The 21140-nt window shown below is 43.9% G+C and overlaps 1 protein-coding gene across 1 annotated transcript in view; it reads left to right on the forward strand.

Annotated features, from left to right (window-relative positions):
• The first annotated feature begins 160 nt into the window (after positions 1–160).
• The window catches only part of Setd3 (SET domain containing 3, actin N3(tau)-histidine methyltransferase), a 69670-nt gene continuing 48690 nt past the window's right edge, over positions 161–21140 (forward strand). The window contains exons 1-4 of the mRNA XM_075947248.1: positions 161–293; positions 15131–15240; positions 16928–17020; positions 19628–19776. Coding sequence (XP_075803363.1) covers positions 15138–15240; positions 16928–17020; positions 19628–19776 — 345 coding nt within the window. The 5' untranslated portion in view covers positions 161–293; positions 15131–15137. The remainder of the gene's footprint in view (positions 294–15130; positions 15241–16927; positions 17021–19627; positions 19777–21140) is intronic.

The raw sequence follows: 21140 nt of genomic DNA on the forward strand, positions 1-21140 counted from the left end.
TGGTTGAGCAGTACCCGGGCAGCAGGACGGCTAGGCGGCAGGGCGGGGCTGCGCCGAGGCGTGTGTGGTGCGGGCCAATGAGGAGCGGCGGCGGCGGCCTGTGGGCGGGACCGAGGGGCGGGGCGGAGCCGGGTAGGGCCTGGGCGGCGGGGCTGTCTCTGGCCGCCGTCCCGCCCCTCCCGTCCGGCCGCCGCCGCCGCCACCGCCGCCGCCGCCTGGGGGGTTGGTTGAGGCGGACGGTGGGGTCCCGGCCGGAGTGTGGCGCCGCCGCTGCGCACAGGCAAAGCGGGCAGGTGAGTGCGGGCGACAGACTCCCGCGTGCGGCCCGCGAGCTGAGGGGACAGGGTTCTGCCGCTTCCGAAGCCGAGCGGGCAGGCGGGCGGGCGCCGAGGTCCGGCGGACTGCTGCGGCCGAGCTCTCTGGGCCCGGGCGGCTGCGGTCGCCGAGGCCAGACAGGCCTGTTCCCTGAGGGGACTCGTGCGCGCCCGCCGCTCCCCTCCGCTGCTGGGACGTGGGCAGGCGGCAGGTGCAGGGCGCGGCCTGGGCGCCGCCCTCGGGTGCGGCCGGGGCCCGGAACGCGCGCGGGGCGCTGGGACTGCGTGCGGCGGCTGCAGCCTTGGTTTTCCTTCCTCCGGTGGCGGCGGGGGGGGGGGGCCGAGGCGCCTCTCCCTGCAGCCCTCTGTTGCCCACCGGGAGCCCGGCCCCCGCTCCTTGTCCTCCACTGCCCGCTTGCAAAGGCAGGCATAGAAAATAGGTCATGTTTCTTCCCACGCGCCCCTGGCCGAGGTCCACACGCGACGAGCGCGCTGCGAGGGAGAAGCTTTCAGTGCTCTCGGAGTTTGCCATTCCGGTTTCCAACTCTTCCTTCTTGCGGCTCCAGCCTGGGGATGCGACTCTGCCTCTTCTCCCTGGTTGCCACTCTTGGAGAAGGAGCTGATTAGTGACGTGCGCCACTGGCTGCGGGGGCGGGGGGCCCATCACCTCCCTTCCCCCCCGCCCGCCCGTCGAGTCGGGAGAGGACGTTGGAGCGTTTCAGAATGACTTGGGGCATGCTGTATTCCATTTCTAAACGAGCATGGTGGTGTTTCCAAAAGCAAAACCACTCGAACAGGATGTTGACAGTAATTTTGCCTTGCAGACCCTCAGATGAGTTAGTTGACTCTTGAGTGTTGGATCCGTTGTAGCTGAACTGCAGCCAGGGAGGCTGAGGCAGGGGAGCATGAGTTCCAGGCCTACCAGAGCTACATAGGGAGATCCTTTGGAAAACTCAAAACCAAAACCCAGAATTGGACACTGCAAAGTGTGGATTTCCATATGTAAAACGATACTGTTTCCATTTTTCCTTTCAATAGTAATGCTGAGGATATATGCTTTCAACAGTGATAGTCAGTTTTAAGTGCGTGAACCTTAAGCAGTATAAACGGACATTTCCTCTCTGAGTTAGTCTGTCCAGACTCATTGGAGGCATTACCACAGTGTGTATCTGGACTACCACCTGTAGAGGCCCACATTTTAGATTGGATTCTGGGGTGCTGTGATTGATATTTTGGTGAAATTCCAGTCATTTGTGAATGAGTTTTTCTTTGTCGTAAGCCAGAAACAGTTTGCAAAGCCAAATTCTGAGAAAGCTACAGAAAAGCCTTTCTGGGACTCCAAGTAACCTTGGTCCTTATCCTTTATCTCTTCTCTTTGTACTCCTTTCTCTTGCTTGAGATCTTCCTACTATTTGGATCTGGAACTCTAGTCCAGTTAGAAGTGATTGCTGCCCCCCACCCCAATCACTGTATGAACACCTCAGTAGAGTGATTCTGGACTTGGAGATTTAGAAGTTTGTGCTGATATGGGCGCCAGCAGTGAGTGTCTGTTCCTTTTCTGTATGTAAGTGTCCAGTGAGAGTCTCACTAAGAAAGATATGCTATTAGCTGGGCCTTGTGGCATAGCTAATAGTAGCCCCTGCTTCGCAGAGGCCCGAGGCAGGAAGATCTTAGGTTCAAAGCCAGTCTGGACTCAGTGAGACCTTGTTTGGCTGGGGATATAGCTCAGTCGTAGAGTGCTTACTGTGTGAGAAGACTTGGCTTTCATCTTCAGTACTACACACATTTAAAAAAATGTTATTGACTATCTTTTCTATGTAATACATATTTAGACCAAATTTAAAGATGATTAAACAATTTCTTTAGGAGCCACCTGGTAATGAAACAATGAAAAGGTTCTGCAGGCCAACCACTATAAAACTGTTTTTGTGTTTAGCTCTGTGATGAACAGTCAGCAACCTCCTGAAATCTTGATCACACTCAAAAGAGAATGGCAAAGATGACAGTGCTTAGTAAAATAGCAACAGAAACAGGGGAGGTTTGCTTGTAGGAAAACCTAATAGGATTCCTGGTGTTCCCAAAGGTTTGCCTCCATCCCAACTGCTCCAACACCTTATATACAATGGGGTAGTGTTTCCTCTTAGTTTGAGTTGCTTGTGCATTACTTCCAATGACAATTACAATGTCCCTTGAATGCCAAGTAGCTGCTACACTGTATCCTTCAGTGAGTAGTCACCACAAAAGATTTGTACATGTTCAGCAAGGGTCATCTTCCCTCCCTTTGCATATTTCCATCTTTAGTTGAATTTGCAATGGAACATGAGCTAAGGGAGAATAGCTAAATGATGTATGGAATTTTGGTAAAAATGTGAGTGAAACGGCCTATGGCTTCTGCAAGCTGTATGAGGCTTTTCAGGTTTCTGAACGTGTTACAAAGTCTGGCTCACTTTGACTCATGGAAGTGGTTGCTTGAAATGTAATTGTGTCTTTGTTGTGTGTAGTTTGATGGAAGGCTCTATTTAGAAAGTGGTTGCCTGATCTTGGCTACAGAGCATGATGATTCTCCGGGAACAGAGAGTTTTTTTTAAATATTTATTTATTTGTTTATTATGTATACGGTATTCTTCCTGTGGGCCTCATTCCAGATGGTTGTGAGCCACCTTGTGGTTGCTGGGAATTGAACTCAGGACCTTTGGAAGAGCAGGCAATGCTCTTAACCTCTGAGCCATCTCTCCAGCCCCAGACAGTTTTTTAGTGTGTTTCTTCCTCTTGGACCAAAGTCCTGGGAATGGAGGCAAGCTGTGTTGCTCTAAAGAAGCAGAGTAGTCATTTATTACAATTAGATTACTCCAGTGTAACAGTGACTGTATTATTCTCATGTTCTATAGAGTTGCTCTGGTCAGTTATTTGCTTTCTCTATTAGCTTACAATTTTCACTATTCTATTTGGACTCTCTGTTAGTGAAGGATGTTTGGAATTGCTGTGTGTCTTTTCCTTCTACAGTGAAACCAGTTCATACTGGTTTGTATTTAGCCTCTTGAGATTATTAATTATAGTAAAGGTCTCTTGCTTTTCAGGTTTTCTAGTTTGCACTTTTTTTTGTCTTATTTGGCAAAATTTATTTCTCTACATTAGTTCCATTTTTGTTCTAAAAATTGGAGTTGTTAATTATTTTGAATGAAAATGTCATTAATTCTGCAGTAATTTCTCTCCTGGTTAAACCCTTCTACCAACTTTTTGATTCTTAAAATTTATTTTTAAGCTTGCCATGGGAGCCAGCACTTGGGAGGCAGAGGCAGGTGGATATCTGTGAGTTTGAGGCCAGCGTGGCCTACAGAGTGAGTTCCAGTACAGCCAGGACTGTTACAGAGAAACCCTGTCTAAAAAAACAAAACCCAAACCAAAAAAACTTACTGGTTTTGTGTGTGCATGTGGGCATGTGCCAGAATGTGTTATGTATTTATATCATGCCTGCGCCATGGAGGTCAGAAAAGGATTACCTAGAATTAGATTTACCACGAGGCTTTGAGCTGCTAGATGTGTATGTCAGAGACCAAATGTAGCTCCTTTGAAAGAGCATAAAGTGCTCTTAAATAAGTAGCCATATTTCTGGCCCCCCATTGATGCATTTAATATGTTTATCTTTTAGAAAGAAGCTGAGACTTTAAAAAACATTAAGTATATTAATAGCTTTATGAAAAAGAATCTTCAATTAGAAGACTATGCAATAATAAAAGTCTTTTTTTAAAATGTGTGTGTGGTGTGTGTGTGAAGTTTGTCTGGCAGCTTAAGCCAGGGATGAACCTTGTAGACCTCATTTCCACTTGGGAGTCTCCTAGGTTTTCGAAATAAACACATCATAAGACTAGGGGCACAAACATAGTTTTCAACAAGTTTCAGATGAACAAAGTGGAATATAATAGTTATACATAAAGTTCAATGTAACGGCTTGGAAATTCTTTCTTTTCTCATTTAAAATACTTTCCCAGTAGTCTCCTGTCAGTGGAGACAAAATTTTTGCTTAAGTTAGGCCTTTGAAAAGAAACTGAGTGATTTCTGATTACCAGGCCAAAGTGAATGTTTAATGTTTAATGAGGCAAGTCTCACCTCAGTAATGGGGTGGGGGTGGGGGGAGAAGAGGGCAGATGAACAGGACGAGGAGAAATGTTTTAACAGTCTTTAAGGAGGCCTAATGGTTCTCTAGAGAATACAAGTGATTGGGTGTCTACAATAATGTTTTCCTACTTTATTTTTTATTGACAAGTAAAAATATCACATACCTAATATGAAGTAATACTTGGTGTTCTAGGCTTATTACTGTCTGTGAGTTTGAGTTTCACTTCCTCTTTCAAATACTTGGGTTGAGCCCAGTGCCTCCCAGGCAAATGGTATATATCTCTAGGCCTTAATAAAAATTTTTAAATTTTGAGGTAAGGTTTTCATAGGTTTACTAGTGTTGTCCTCGGACTTTTTGTTTGTTTTTCAAAACAGCCCGGGCTGTCTTTGATTTCTCTATAGATCAGGTAGGCTTTAAACTAGAGATCTGCCTGCCCCTCCTTCTCAAGTCCTGGGATTAAAGGTGCATGCCACCACTGCCTGGCTGTTCTTAAACTTTTGATCCTTTTGCTTCAGTTTTCCAAGGAGCTGGATGACAGATATATGCCAACATGCGTAGATCTCTCCACCACACCATATACTCCCCTTCAAACTTCCAGTCTTCTCACCTCAGTCTCCCAATTTCACTTTCCATTTTTAAAATTAGAATTCATTAAGACATGTTGTCATATTACAAGTCTATACAACTAAGAGACTTTAACAGTTTGAATTTTAGAAAATAGGCCTGACTTTAATGTTAGCAGTTCTTTATTAAGTAAAACTAAGAAAAAGTAAAAATTGGGCATTAAAAAGTCCTCTTTAAAGTTGCTTTTACTGTGAAGTATTTGCTAGTGACTAAAGAAGTTCTTTGTTAATTAGCATTGTCATGTCATCTAATTGACTTCTGCAGTTTTTTGACCTCTAACAAGACTGTGAAATGCAGAGATGTAGATAGAATTTGTCTAGTGGAGGTAGGGGCTATGAGGGGAAGCACCTTTACAGGTTTTGTTCATGTCCTACATACTTGGACAAAGCAAGCAAAATAGCCTTATCCTTGAAAAAAGCCTGAGAGAAAACCCTTATGACCGAATATTTTGCTACTGCAAGAATATGTTTTCATTTTGAACATCAGAGATAGCAGCGAACCATGGCTGGTTTTGAGCCAAATCCTCAATATATGATTGGCTATCAATAACTCCGTGGTTGAGATGTACTCATGAGGCTCTGGCACCAGCTGAACTTAACATCTTGTGTAAACTAACGTTTCTAAGCATCAGTGGCTTTCTCCTCTGCTTCGCAGAGGCATATGACATTTGTCTCATTACTTGTGGAAGATGCTCTCCTGAGTCCACGACAGTGTATGCTCACACCATACACTTAGGATGAGGACAGTCAGGTTGGAAACTGCCACAATACATAGCAGGAATGGTATGGTTTCAGCAGCCTGAAATGTCACCCTGAAACAACGTAACAGTAGAATTATTGCTTTCACTTGAACACTCATTGTTTAGTGTATGTAGCACATCTATCTTGTAGATGAGTTTACATAACGAATAGCTTTATTTGATCTCTCATCTTAAAAGCTATAGGGCTGTATCCCATTTATCTTTGCCTTTCAGATGAGACATAAGAATTGTACATGGGACAAGGGAATGAATTCTCTTGGCTTAAAAACAACCTGGAACAACCTTACGAAACTTACGATCTTGAGTTGAGTCCAGGAAGGCAGGAGTCCCATTGAAGTGTGACTCCCTCAGAGTGTATCAGAAGGATTTTGCTGCCTTGCTCTCTGGAAGCAGTGTACAAAGTTGTTCACTTCTGGAAAGTGTGGAAGGGGCATGCTATAAACCTGGAAAAGAAAGAGTTTAAGGAGGACATGGAAACCATCTTCACAGAATTTGGACAGGTTACTCATAAGTAGGAGACTGCTTCAGAAGTGAGCAGGCAGGACTGGTGGTGGCCTGTCACTGAGCATAGGACCCCAGGTCTGAGTGGGATGCTTTCAGTCAGATCTCCAGAATTAACTTCAGGTTGTGCATTTGTCAGCCAAGCACAACTCAGCTGCCTATTATTCCACGTGTTTTCAGACTAGAATCAGATGGTGGCTAGTGATGCATTGATACTCAGTGGTGACACAATGTTGTGCCTGAGGGTTTACATAATCATCTCAATGGTATCTTCCAATCCTGATGCTCTATAATTTTAGAATTCAGAATCCCATGTTTGGAGTGTAAGTGGCTTAAAGGTGATGCAGCAGGTTACAGCTGTCCTGTCACCATTCAACACTGCTATCTTTATTTTAGAGAGAGATAATAGAAGCGATTGTTCACGATGCCTGACTCCTTACTTTATTATTATATTTTTAGATAATTTGTTTTACATACGGGCCTCATGGGTATTGACTAGATTTCTTTATTTGAAGGGATGATATAGATAACAGAACGTAGGTGTTTGATGCAGTTTATAGAAAAGGTAAAGCTAATCTCAGCACACAGGTACTGTTCCTGTGGCAGGGAAGCAGAGTGGAAGTCAGCTCAAGGCTTAGCTTTGATTGCTGCTTCTGAGGACATGAATAGTTATCAAAGAGATATGCTGCCAGACTGGATTCAGGGGCTTCCACTTTGCACAAATTGGTCACCCAGTCACCTAATTTTTCAGATGTCGCCTGCTCGCTCAGATAATGGATTTCAGTGAAGTCTTAGCAGTGAGGGTCATTTTGTCAGTGATATAATTTTGACAGAGACACACTCAGTCTTTTCCCCAAGTATAACACACAGTCCATTGTAATCAGCCTCCTTTTCCAGTTGTCAGGAAGTTGTGGATACCTTGCTGCTTTTTCAGGTGCCTCAGTTTCTCAGCATGCTCCTCATTGAAATTAAAGTAGTTAGACCAGGACAGGCAGTCTGGTTTGTACCCTCCTGATGACCATTCTGACACGCCTCTGATACTTGCTTTAGGGATCACTAATCACTGATGGTGTCAATGAGTCTTGAGTTCAGGGTCCAACCACTCAGTGACTAGAAGCCAGGCGTTAATTTCAGTGTGCTTAAATTTAACAACAGCTTAAAACTGTTTGAAAAACAACTAGAATGGTTTAAAAATATCTAGAATTACTTTAGATTTATGAGAAATACTGATTTTTTTTGGAAAGCAACTTTTTTTGAGTTCCCAAGTTCACATGCTTACATATGATAGTCCAAATTATTCTGTAGAGATTAAAATTTAAATCTATGTTTGTATTGGTACTTAAGTAGCTACTGGGTCAAAATCAGTTCTCTCAAATGCTTGCCTTGGCTTCTTGATTCCTTTGAGTCTATGGCACACAGCACCTCCATTGATTCAAGAGTTCTGTGCCAGTTGGTGGGTACAGAACTGTACCACACTGGTGTAAATTATTGTGGCATGGCATGCTGGGCCAAGCCAGTGTGCTTCTCATAACTGTGAGTTCCACTTCACCTAGCAGTGGTGAAGTCAAGGCCATATGCACCTTGTCAGTGCTGTGTTCAGGTCAGAGCATGTTTCCCAGCCTGTTTCCCAATCCATCCTGCAGTCTGTATACTTGCATTGTGATGTTTGATTCTCATGACCTACACAATGTTGGAGAAGATGGGGGAAAGACATGCTTGCTCTTCTTTCTAGTCATTGGGCAGGCTTCACCCACTCAGGTGCATTTTACAGCTGGGAGCTTGGAGAAGGAGGAAGCACATGACCAGAACCTCCCTCCTTCAGAAGGTCCAGCTGTGAAGTTGGGTCAGTGCAAACTAAATTGAAAAGCAGATGATGCTGAGCTAGGTTCCTGGGAAAATTGCCAAATAAGTACCATCAAAAATGTTATTCTAGTTGTATTTATTTCAAAGCGTCATTTTCAGGAAGAACTTATTAAAGTACAAATTTATATCCTTTCCATTTCCATTATGAATGGAAATCTTAAGTTTCTGCAACTGAATGCCTTTCATCACTATATATGAGCTGTACTGTGTAAAAATGAGCTAATTGTTTAGTCCCCCACCCTATTACCTCCTCCTTTTTAGCCATGGTCTCCAAGATGTGGTCTATTTAATTCCCTGTACAGACTAGAATGGTACATAATTCAGTGGTGAAAATGGTCTGAACTTGTTATAGTCACCCCTGCTTGCCAGTCATCCATTTAACAGTTAAGACGTTTGTTTCTGTCTGTAAGGTAGGGAGATTGCTGATGGACTTGCAAGTAGTTTGTACTGCTTTTAGGGGCCAGGCTTGAGGATCTTGTACCTTTTAAACTTCTGGGTGGTAAGTGGAGACGGCTGGGGAGCACTTCTGCAGGTGCCTCTGGAGAGTTAAGTTCTGCCAGTTTGCTTAGCAGCCTTTTCTTCTTTCCTTCCTTCCTTCCTTCCTTCCTTCATCTCAAGTATTACTTATTGTTGTGGTTGCTGTTTGGTCTCACTTCTGCTTCTCTCTGAGATAGTACATACCCAATTTCAGTCTAAACTTCAGGGCTGAGTACCTCTCACTTAGCTGTGTGCCATACAGCTAACATTTCTAATGAGCACGAGGGGGAGAGGGATAGAGAAAGCATGAGAGCATAGATGTTTAATTTAGCATGTGTTTCCATGAACATGTAGAGTGAATATTGGCAGTAAATATTTGGTCTTTATAGGTGACTGAGTAGTACCCCCTTCCCCATACTCAGAGTGTTAAAGATATGCATGGTACCTCTTTGACATCTTTGTTAAAAGCTTGAAATTGGCACCCAGGTCAGCCGAATCACAAAGAAAATTATACATTATGATTATACATTGTGTGTAGAAAAGTTTTGAATCATAAGCATAAAGGGTGGATAGTCATTTCAGATCCACAGGGTTAGGGAAGTCACACAGCATAGATCATTTTTGTTAGTGAAAACTGGCAAGGGAGGATTGGATTTAGGAAACCACATTTCCAACTGATTTAGTCATCCTTCTTAAGCTGTACACTTCCCTTCTTGCCCTTTGGTCATTAGTTACTTGGACATTTGGGGAATTATCCATGCAGCTTTGCTTTGGATGCGGCTTAGTTTCTGGCCTCAACTCGGAGACTTACAGGCCTGGCTTTTCTTAGTTTTGTTGTCCTTTACATTGGTCAGTGTCACCTAAACAGGGAGACAGGAGAGCTTGTTTACTCAAGTGCCCTTATGTTTATGGAGTCAACCTGGAACTGGTCGATGGCTTCAAGCTTGAGTCTGCTGCTTGGTGGCTCTGGTCTCTGGCCAAGTCACAGCCCTTCCTAAGCTTCCTTGCAACTGGACTCTTCAGCACTGGCTTTATTGGGCTGTACTGGCCACATGGATAGATGCATGTGGTGTTTGTAGCAAGTGCCCACTGAGTTTCCAGCTGTGTTTGGCCACAACTCTTCCTTTGATATCAGAAGCAATTTCCTAATTTCCTGATTTTGCTGCCTTCAAAGAGACTAAACACATGTACAGAAAATGTGAATGTATTTCTAGCTGTTCTGTTATTTAATGTCCTAAAGTCTTTTTGTATATGAAGTAATGATTTTCTGAAGAAACTCTTAAATCTGACTCTTGTTCCATGGTTAAGCTCTCCTCCACCCTGTGTAAATGCATATTTTTACATGAGAGTTGTCCTCATTCTTCAGTGGAGCTCATTAAACATGCAGTCTTTGTTTCATTCTGACTGCTTATATGATTAGGTATGAAGTGCCAACTACTCTTGTGTTGAAGGTGTGTCAAGAGGTGATGGATCCTAAGAGCTATGATCTCAGCAGTAGATTTGGTGTGCAGGCTGAGAACGCTGAGAGCCCCATGGCTGAGAGCTCTGGAAACTATCTTTCGGATAGAACAGATTATGAGATGGGCCAACTTAGAATTCTGTGCCCTAGGGAGGTGTGCTCTGTGGCAACCCCAACAGTTACTCTCCTTCCCTTCTGTAAGTGGATATTGTGTGTGTACTAGGGTGGACTGCTTCCTCTCTCTTAGAGTCTATAGGACTGCAGTCCAAAGAGATTTACAAGAGACCAGATCCCAAGACAAATGAAGCCTTTATCATCTGTTAATGACCTTGCCTTTGAACCTTCCTCACTGACTTTCAAAGGAGTGACAGCTGCAAGGAAGTGCTTAGAATTCCTCTAACGTCAGTGAGGACAATTTTTCAGGGTCTCAAAGTATGTGGGAAACTATACCAGAAGACAGAGGCCTAGATAGGGCATGACTGTGTTCCAGAACACAAACAGACCCCTGGAACTAAGTAGTCTAGAGGATAGAATGAAGCCAAGCAGGTAGAGAGGGGTGAGGCAGTTCATTCTTCCAAGACCTTACTGGGGAGGTCAGATGTTAACTTTGAGTTGTGGATAGACATTAAGTTGAGCAAAAGAAGCCCATATGGAATATAAGTCTGTGTATCTGAAGTTCAAAGAAGAAGAAACCGATCAAGAGTAATAGAAGTCAAGATAGTTAGCTGGGCGGTGGTGGTGTATGTCTTTAATCCCAGCACTGGGGGGCAGAGTCAGGCAGATCTTTGTGAGTTCGCAGCCAGCCTGGTCTACAAGAGCTAGTTCCAAGACAGTTGCCAAAGCTACAAAGAGAAACCCTGTCTCAAAAAAAACAAAACAAAAACAAAAAGAAGTAAAAAGTGTTTGATTCTCAAGATATCTGTAGACTGAAAATGCCTGGTGGGTGCTTGGGGTACATTGGATGTTCTTGTGACTTTACTGGAGGTGATGACTGTGTGGCATATGGATAAGCCAGTGAAGCTGTGCACTGTGCTTCAGTTTTATCAGCTGTGAATAATGGTGGAGGTGACTGGAGTCAGAGAGAGAAGGGTCGCTTGAACCTGGCCTGGAGGCTTGGAAGGCTGAACAGCCATGGGACATTGAAGATGACATAGGCACGCACGCACACACAGGCTCTTCCAGTGGCTAAATTACTGGTGGGGTTTCCATGTTTTGTCTTCTATACACCTGTACCTATTACTTTTTCTAAAAGCTAGTCATTTTTGAACATAACTGTTTGTATTGTTGTACTTAGCTGTACAACAGTTACTGCCAAAGAACTCTATGATGCTTTCACATTATTGTGACATGGTCTCTCACATGGAACAGGCTTTGACATTTTCTGTATATCACCAGGGAATAGACACTTGGCCAGCAGCTTTAGGAACACAGGTTTTGCCTCATTGGAACTGTAGGGAGGATTTTCCTTGAGAGCTCAGTTTAGTGTCCTCTATGGAACAACTGCTATGTGTTGAGGTCTGAGCTGTGGGCTTGGGGTTAGGAATATAAGATATAGAGTGTTTCCTCAAGGAGCCTTGTGTCTGGGGCGAGACAGAAAGGAGTGGGGTTTGCATTAGTCTTTTACCACAGTAATTGAGGGACATTCAGGAAATGGCAGAACTGTGAAGGACAGAAAATTGTGACTGGAACACTGGAAAGGCTTTCAGGGATGCCTGGATAGGAGTTTGAAAAAAGCAGCTAATGAACAAGTGACTGAGGTGTTGTTGGGTGAGGACTGGAAGGGAGCAGGTGAAGGGATGTACTCAGGGGTACAGGTCATCCACACTATGACTGGAGGCCTCTGGCTGGCCTGTAAGGTACTGTGGAATGGGGTAATAGCAGGAAGGTTGGTTTTGTAGCTGTACTGGTTAGTTTCCTGTGTCAATTTGACACAAACTGGAGTCATCAGAGAGGAAGGAACCTCCATTGAGGAAATACCACTATGAAATTCAGCTGTAAAGGCATTTTCTCAATTAGTGATTAATGTGTAAAGGCCCAGCCCATTGTGGGTGGTACCACTCCTGGGCTATAGTATAGTCCAGGGTTCTATAAGAAAGCAGTCTGAGCAAACCAGTGAACAGCTCCCTTCCATGACCTTTACATCAGTTCCTGCTTCCACGTTCCTGCCCTGATTGAGTTCCTGTCCTGACTTCCTTTGGTGATGAACAGCAACATGGAAGTGTAAGCTGTATAAACCCTTTCCTCCCCAACTTGCTTTTTGGTTATGGTATTTCTTTGCAGCATTAGAAACCCTAACTAAGACAGTAGCAAAAGAGGAACTTGGTCAGGGAGAGAGACATAATGTTGTCAGAGCCTAAGCAGGAGATTTGTAGAATCAGGTTGCTGCAGACACTCAAGTGTGAGCCATGTGGTCACTGGCAGGGGATGTGGTCTGATGCATTCAGTATTTAGCCCTGTTAGTCTGGAAAAGACCTCAAGCTCTTTGATCCTGAAATACCATGTGCTTCCTGTCTGTATATAAATGGAGGCAGTGTGGGAGTGGTGCTCAGTTCAGATTCTAACTTAAGCCTCTTACCTGATAGCTCATCTTGGATAGAGAAAGGATGTGAGCACCCAAGGAGCTGATCTTAATCTGGTGCCTGTTAGAGGGCAGACTGAATATAGGGAGGTTGCTGTGGCTGCTTGAAGAATCCTTTGGTGGTAGGCTAACACCAGGAACAATTGGAGAGTTTAGGGATAGAGGACCTAGTAAGTAAGGCCTCTTTATAGTCCTGACATCACCACACTACTTGGGGAGGAGCAGCATGCCTTTGTAGGCTTTTCCTGTTAAGAGTAGGTGAAGGGTCTAATAGCTCTTCCTCAGTGGTGCTGATCTTGAGTCATTTAGAGAGTCACAGGATAGCAAGTCTTGACAAAAGGACTGGAAGTAGAACCCAGTTGCATGTCACCAAAAGCTTGCTTCTGCAGTTCTTCTTGCCAGCCAGCAGGCCTGCTATATTTGGAAGTATGATTAAAACGTTATTATTACAGGCACTTCACTGACTTTCATTTCTTGCAGGCTGAGTTCTGTGGCTCTCTGCAGAGGTACTTCCATGGACCTGGGTGGGCTTGATTCTCAGAGAAAGGCTTGATGCTCTGTTCAACCTATGTCCTTTTTCTTAGTTAGATGTCAGTGATAATGGAGGGGGAGCACCTACCTTCATCTGCCACTCATAGGAAGAGGTGCTTAAGCTGTTCCTCTTCCTGCACCCCATCTAGCTTTTGATGTTAAAGTAACTACTTACTTTTAGTTTCCTAACTATTTTACATGTTTGTATTGGTGTCCTTATATTCCAGGGTGACTGGCACCTAGTGTTTCACGCTCTTACAAGATTTAAGATAAGTCACATGTAATTTGATACATTACATGTGAAAGAGAAGACGGACTTCTTTATAAAGAATGCTTTTTTTCCTATTTTAGCACCTGTCTTATTTGTGTGGCTTTGGTGACAGTGATGTTAGTAGGGGAATCACATTCTAAACCTTGTCCTACCACAGTTCTCCCTATCAGGCAGTCATTTCTTTTTTGATGTTGCATATTAAACCCAGGTTGTATCCTCCACCACTGAACTCATGCCCATTCCTATCCCAACCCATTCATTTCTTTATTGCAATAAATGACCAAAGTAGGCATTTATCTCTCCCTTGAGATGGTGTAAGTTGTCATCCAGGGGCTTCATGAATGGGGCACATCACTGGAGTGGTTCATGCTATTATAATGAGCTTCTTTCGAGAGGATTGGGTCCATACTTCCTTTAGAAGTTCCAACACTCTCAGTGGGTAGCTTTCCAGGCCTCCTCTCTTTGCTGTCTTGCTTCACCTGGCCCCATCTCTGAATGACCTGAGCCCTGCTTTCTTTAGACATAATGTCAGCTCCTTGAGGTCTTTATCCAGAATGTCATTGTTATGTCCTTTGTCGCAGTATGTAATTTGTCTATGAAATATACTAGTCATTTCTCATATGTCTGCTGGCACAAGGTTCATGTGGCTAAAGTGCAAGGCTAGACAGACAGGAAACCTGTAAATGGAGACTGCTTGTTCATTTCCTGGCCGCCAAGATCTGAATAATCACACAGAAACTATAGTAATGACAATGATATTTGGCCAGTGATTCAAGCATATTCCTAGGTAGCTCTTACATATTAATCCATTTATATTTATCCGTGTATCACCACCAGACTGGCCTACCGATAAGTTTTGGCATTCCAGCGTCTTTCTGCTTTGGCAGATACATGGTGTCTCTTTGACTCTGCGTACTCTTTCTATATATCTCTGTTTGGATTTCCCGCCTGGCTTTACTCTGCCATACCATAGGCAGTGAAGCAGCTTCTTTATTAACCAATGGTAATAAAACATACTCACAGCATATAGAGGGGAATCCCACATCAGAAACCCATTCAAGGCCAGGTCTGCATGGCCTGTGAAGCTTATCTTCAGTGCCTGCACTTGCTTTCTGAAGCTTCTTGGATTTTCTATGGAACAAAATGTGGATATTAGACTAGCTGTCTGAAATGTTTATTTTCAGTGTTTGGGAAGACTGAACTGTCACTGTGGGAAGGCGTTATTTTAAGGGGGAATGGATCTAGTATTTCTCACCGTATCATACTCTGTGTATGTGGGATGGTGTGGTATTTGCATCAACATTATCCCCTTGGTGTCCTGCAGTAATGCTCTAGTATACAGCGTGAAGCTCTGGATAGCTAAAACTTGCAGAGTAGAAGCTGCCTCTGCTGTGGTGTCATCAGTGAGAAGGAGTGCACTTTGACTCCTGAGATTGCCTTGTATGATTCTCTTTTCTGTTTGAGAGGATTCTGGTTACTTACATATATTTTTACCCTTAAGAAAATTCAACATGTGTAATTGAGGTAATATCTTAGCATTGAAAGATGAAGATGCCCCCATGCCACATCTGATTTCTTGATTTTCTTCTTTGATGATGTAACTTTCATTTCTTTGTCTTTTCTCTCTTTTTATAGTCAGAAAATGGGTAAAAAGAGTCGAGTGAAAACTCAGAAATCAGGTACTGGGGCCACAGCCACCGTGTCACCAAAGGAAATCTTGAATCTGACAAGTGAACTGTTGCAGAGTAAGTGTCCTGTTCTCCACCTCATCCCCACACTGACCAGCTGTGCTTGCCACATGTGACAATGCCTTTCACTCCTCTGCCTGTAGCAGGGTTATGGAGCTCCCTGAGACAAGATTCTTTTATCTTGTGCTCTGCCCTTCTTCGTTGCCGGGGACCTGGGCATTGCAGAGCTTCCCTCACCGCAGTCCCCTCTGCAAAGGCTGAGATGTGGCTGCCTGTTAGGGCATGGAACTGTCGGTTGTGAAGCTTCTATATCCCAGCCACGGACTCACAGACAAGACCAGGTCCCATTGCTCTTCAGCAGAGTGATCCTGCACAAACTGCTGAGGCTCAGTGCTATCAGGAAACACAGATCACTGTCTGCAGCCACCTGACAAGGACCACATGAGATTTGATTTGTGAAGATGTATCATGTCTCTCAGTCCTAGGCAAGCCCAGCATGCCTCCCAGGGAGCCAACCTTCTAGAATGGCTCACCTTTATTTTCAGTGTGCTTATGTAAGTGTATTTCTGGTTTTCACATGAAACCCAAGGCTTCCTAGTTTGAGATGAAGTGTCAGTACCTACACTTTTTTTTAATGCTAAAATACTTTGATAATTCTTGAATTATAAGTTAAAACTGGTACTGCTGATGCCTTAGACATAACCATGATCTTTTGCCCCTCTATTTGGGTTGACCTTTACCCCTTATGTTTATGTTATGTGACAGCTCAACCTCAAGTAAAAATGGAACATTTCCTCAAAAATAGAAAGCAACCAGTAGCCAGACCAGACCACTATCAAGTTTCTCCCAGGGTGCTTTGAACTCCACTGCCCGTGCATCTCATCATTGTTCTCCCCCTCTCCCATCAGAACACAGGTGGCTCTCAGCCCTCACTCCTGTTTTGCTGTTACACTTCAGGGCCTCAGTCAGCACTTGGTGGGGGAAGAATGAAGTCAGACTGGTTAACCTGAAAAGTTAGGCGTCAGCACATAACCAGATCATGTTAATTATTTGCCACATGTTATTTCCCTTAGTGACATGGGGACAGTGGGTTTGGCAGGAGCATGGGAAGGAGACTGTCTTTAAGTTGGTATAATGTTTAATAAGGCGATGCTGCCAGGAGGCTGGCTGCCAGTGTATTCCAGGACTGGTTGGTGTTGGCACTGCAGTTCAGCTTCTTCAGAAGGCTCTTAACATCTTTTTACATGACCGCGTAACTCTTTTGTAGCTCCTTCAGAGTACTCAATGCAGCACATACACATGGATGTGAATGAACTGTTTGTCAGCTAATTGTCCTTATCTCCAATTTAGCTGGTGTCCTTAGAGAGCCATTGTTCTGAGACTCAGCCAGAAAGGCTCTTGAGCACCTAGAAGAGATCAGGGGTAATGGTTTTACATTTTAACTTTGCTTTCAGATTTTACCTGTTTACAGGTATATTTTGAGGAGAGTTATTAACAGGTGGAAACTCACATGAGGCCACTGGGCTGAAGTTAAGTGAGGGGCATCCTTGGGGATATAGCCATTTTATGCTTTGAAAAATGTACAGAGTATACCCACCCACTCTCTATGTCACACGTTTATTACCCTGACTGCAGTAGGTCTGTCCTTGAACATAAGCCAAGAACAGGATGGAAACCTTCCTTCATCTCTAGACTAATTGGTTAAATTGGAGGAGTGTCTTACTCAGTGGCTTTCACATTACAGAATGCAGCAGTCCTGCACCAGGCCCAGGAAAAGAATGGGAAGAGTACACTCAGATCCGGTCTCTGGTTGAGAAGATAAGAAAGAAGCAAAAAGGTAAAATTGTTGGAATGATGTTGTTGAGGGGAAGCTGGGCATAGGTTAGTTGCTTCTGAGTGGTAAAGCCTCAGGTCATACCTGTCTATAGAAGATGAGACAGCCACCCTGAGAGGCCCCCAGAGACGATTGTCCACTTGAGAGTGAAAGGCGCTGGTGCTGAGCTATAGGGGGGAAGCATTTGTGCCTGGGAGCTAAAATGGCATGGCTTTTATTCAGTTTTATTTTATGATATGTGTATGAGCCTTGTATTATTAACTCTTTTTCTTTTGACATGTCAAGTGGTGTTGATTTGGTTGGTATCTTACCAAATGATTGACTCTAGCCCATCTTTTGTTTCTTAGAGACAGAGTCTTGCTATGTAGCCCTGGCCAGCCTTGCATTAATGGCAGTCCTTTTATATCAGCCTTTCTAGTTGCTGGGGTTGTAGGCATGAACCACCACATCCAGCCCCAGTCCTCTTGATTAAGAGATAGTTAAATTTCTTAAGCTGTGCGAGTTTATGTATTTTTTTGGGGGGGGGGGAAGGGGGACTGTGCTGCTGAGGACTGAACCCAGGGTGCATTCTAAGTATGCCCTCTACCACTGAACTACACCCTACTCCTTTTTTTTCTTTTAAGGTTTGCTTTTATTTTATTTGTGTTAATATTTTGCCTGCGTGTACGTACGTGTACTAGTGCAGTGCCTGTGGAACCCAGAAGAGGGTGTCGGATCCCCAGGAACTGGAGTTACAAAGGTTGTGCTTCACCATGTGGGTGCTGGGAATTAATTGAACCTGAGTTCTCTGGGAGAGCAGCCAGTGCTCTTAACTGCAGAGTCACTGAGTCGTCTCTCTAGCCTCTGCACCCTACCTCTTAAGCTGTGTTTGTAAACACAAAGGGCATATTTGGTAGCCATCTTAACTATTCTTAGCTAAGTTGGCAAATGGACTGTCGGTTTGAAAAGCTTTTTCAATATAACTGTTGTTGTTGTCCTGTAAAGCATAAGAAGATTGGTATGCACAGCTACATGGAAGGTAGCAGAGAAAACAATAAGGAGCGCACATTGCAAAATATGAGAACCTTCTTTGGAGTCTGAAAATAAAATGGTTGCTTTTCATTTATCTGAAGTAACCAACCTGTTGTTGTATCTGCACACTTGTCTCTATAGCTCAAATGACATGGCATAGAAGTGTGTCAGGGATGGGCAGTGATGGCGCACGCTTTTAATCCCAGCACTCAGGAGGCAGAGACAGGCGGATCTCTGTGACTTTGAGACTAGACTGGTCTACATGAGCTAGTTCCAGGACAGCCTCCAAAGCTACAGAGAAACCCTGTCTCAACCTCTTCCCCACCCCGCCAAAAAGAAAAGAAATGTGTCAGGAAACTTCCCAGGGAGGTGAAGTGGGTCTGTGCCTGTCTCCATGCTAATAGCATGCCTCTTTCCCCACTCTACCAGAGTGTGACGGTTATTCGAGTGTATGATTTCTCACCTTCCTGATTATTTTAAACTTGATGGCAAGTCCAGAAAAGAAGGGGGCTGAGATTCTCCTACCCAAATGGAACACTTGCTGAACTTTATTGTGTCAGGTCTTCCCTTCTTTCTTCCCACTTGCTCATCTTTACCCTCCTCCTTTCTTTTAATTTTTTTTATTTGGTTTAAAAAATAAAATATTCCAGGTAGAGCTATATATAGTTCCATACTGCTCTTACTTTCAAGGTATTTGTTTTTACCAGGAATGTTTGTATTCCCCATAAGCCCATATAACTATAAATACAAGCACAATTATATATAAATTTACATAAATACTGTTGTGCTTGAGTTTAACTTTTTTCTTTAGTTATGCTTTATTATTTTGTGTGTATGAGTGTTTTGCTTTACATATATGTAAATGCATCATGTGCATGTCTGGTGCCCATAGAGTCCAGAAGAATGTATCAGATCCTCTGGGATTGGAGTTATGAGCCACCATCTGGGTGCTAGAAATCGAACCTGGATGCTTTTTGAAAGCAGCCAGTGCTCTTAATTGCTGCGCCATCTCTGCAGCCACATGCCTGGCTTTAAAACACTCATGGTGTTTTATATGTGGATACCTTCAGATCACACTCATCTAGATTCCTCTAGTTGCTGGTGTTAGCCCTGCATCTCTATGTCCTTAGTTTCAGGCCTGCAAAGCATCCTTATTTCTCCCCAAGCACCAGTGCACAGAGACTAGCTACTGATTTTATGGATTAAGTTTTGTGTTAAGGACATTGTGACAAGCGAGATGACATATCAGACTTAAGAGGAAAGCCGCTAGCTATGTGGCAGATCTCAGCCACAGTTGTAGTAACTAAGTCTTCTTTGCCTTTGCCATTAATACTATCTAGTAGAGGCACCTTGTCTTCAATGTTCTGGTCACATAGTATCAGGATGTACTTCTCTGTGACTGGCAGAGAGTTTGGGATTTTAATTCCCCTTTCCCAGAGCTTGCTCAGGTATGTACCATGACTACCTGGTGATTAATTTTGATTATTTCAAGGTATGGGTGTTAAGAGCCAGTGTGAGCTGTGCTCTACCTGTATGCTCTAGAGCTGTGTGATGACATGTGACCTAAAGTAGCTCTTGTTTCCAACATGGATGATATAGGTCTGTCTGTTACTTTTGATGGGAAAAGAGAAGATTACTTCCCTGATCTAATGAAATGGGCCTCTGAAAACGGGGCTTCTGTCGAGGGGTTTGAAATGGTTAACTTCAAAGAAGAGGGCTTTGGTTTGAGAGCAACAAGAGACATCAAGGTGAGTTTATTATCTGTTGGTCTAAGGGGATTTAAGTGTGTTTGAACCATTGCATGGTATTGAGATTGAGCTCAACATATGGGTCAGAGACACCAAAGGTTTGTCTAAAGCTTTGTGGGTACATAGGCAGCATTCCCTATCCTTGTGGGCTGCAGTCCCTTTAGTGACCACATAGCCTGTGAAGAACCTCAGTTTGACAGCATTCTAGGAGTCCTGGCAGCTCATCCTCTAGGGGAGATGTGTCATTAGCCCAGCCTTAGAGCCAGGTGTTTATAACCCTCCACGAGGAGATGGTAGAATGTGCCTGATAGGATTTTGAGAGTCAACTAAGGAAAAGGATTTGGACTTACTGTGGGAGGAGAGCACATGGGATCCTGTGATTGATGGAGGTAAGGGAGGCAGTGTGGAAGTTGACCCTTGTTCTGGATAACTGAAAATGCCACTCATGGAAATGGCAGCACCATAAACAGTAGGGAGAGGAGAGGAGAGCTAGACATCTGGAGAGATACTTTTGAGACAGTCTCTCTGCTCCTCAGTCCTGCTGTCCTGAAGAGGAGGGGCATAACTTAGTTTTTTTTTGCCAGTTGGGGATAAGGAACTGGGCTTAGCCTGTGGGTGCTGGTTGCTCAGGGTGTTCACCTGCTTTGTGCTCTCCACCTCGTCCCTTACAGGGCAAGCTCACATAAGGGGTCTCTGGGGAGCCAGTGTGCCTGTGACTTGGTGTGAGCATCTGCCTGCCTCTCAAACTCAGCAGGTTATATTTTGAGTGACACTTTTATTATAGTGTTGTATCTTTCAGTTAGTGAAGTTGGGTAGAGGAAATGGATATTATTGTTTTGGTCCCCTTATGCCTCCAACAGATTTTTGGCCAAGCTCTCTCCATTTGTCCTCACAACTCTGGCACTTTAGATATCTGTTGAGTACCTACTGTGTAAGGGATATTCATTTGTTATTATGCCAGATTTGCCGAAAAACAATGAACTTTTTCCCTGTATGATACTTACAATCTACAGCAGGGGACAAAACAGAAAAGCTTTGAAATATTAGACACTGTCAGAGGCAAGATGCCACAGGCTTTTTTCATGTAACAGGTAAGAAGCCTCATTCATGCCAGTACTGCCCAATATCTTAGCTGTGGCCTGTCTTGCGCTTTTCTTGGGAACATGTATCCTCACATTCTGGAGGCTAGAAGGTGCAGGTTTATAAGGTGCTGTGTATTGGGTTCTGTGGAGGCCCTTCTTCCTAGTTCTCACCTGAGCTGTCCTGGTCCTGTCCTCCATGATAGAGCTCTAGGCTGGGTTATGCAGTAGACATAAGCACAGACATACACAGTCACATATCCCCATATATATATTGGGAACAGA

Source organism: Microtus pennsylvanicus, chromosome 14 (genome assembly GCF_037038515.1).
Source record: "Microtus pennsylvanicus isolate mMicPen1 chromosome 14, mMicPen1.hap1, whole genome shotgun sequence".
NCBI lineage: Eukaryota > Metazoa > Chordata > Mammalia > Rodentia > Cricetidae > Microtus > Microtus pennsylvanicus.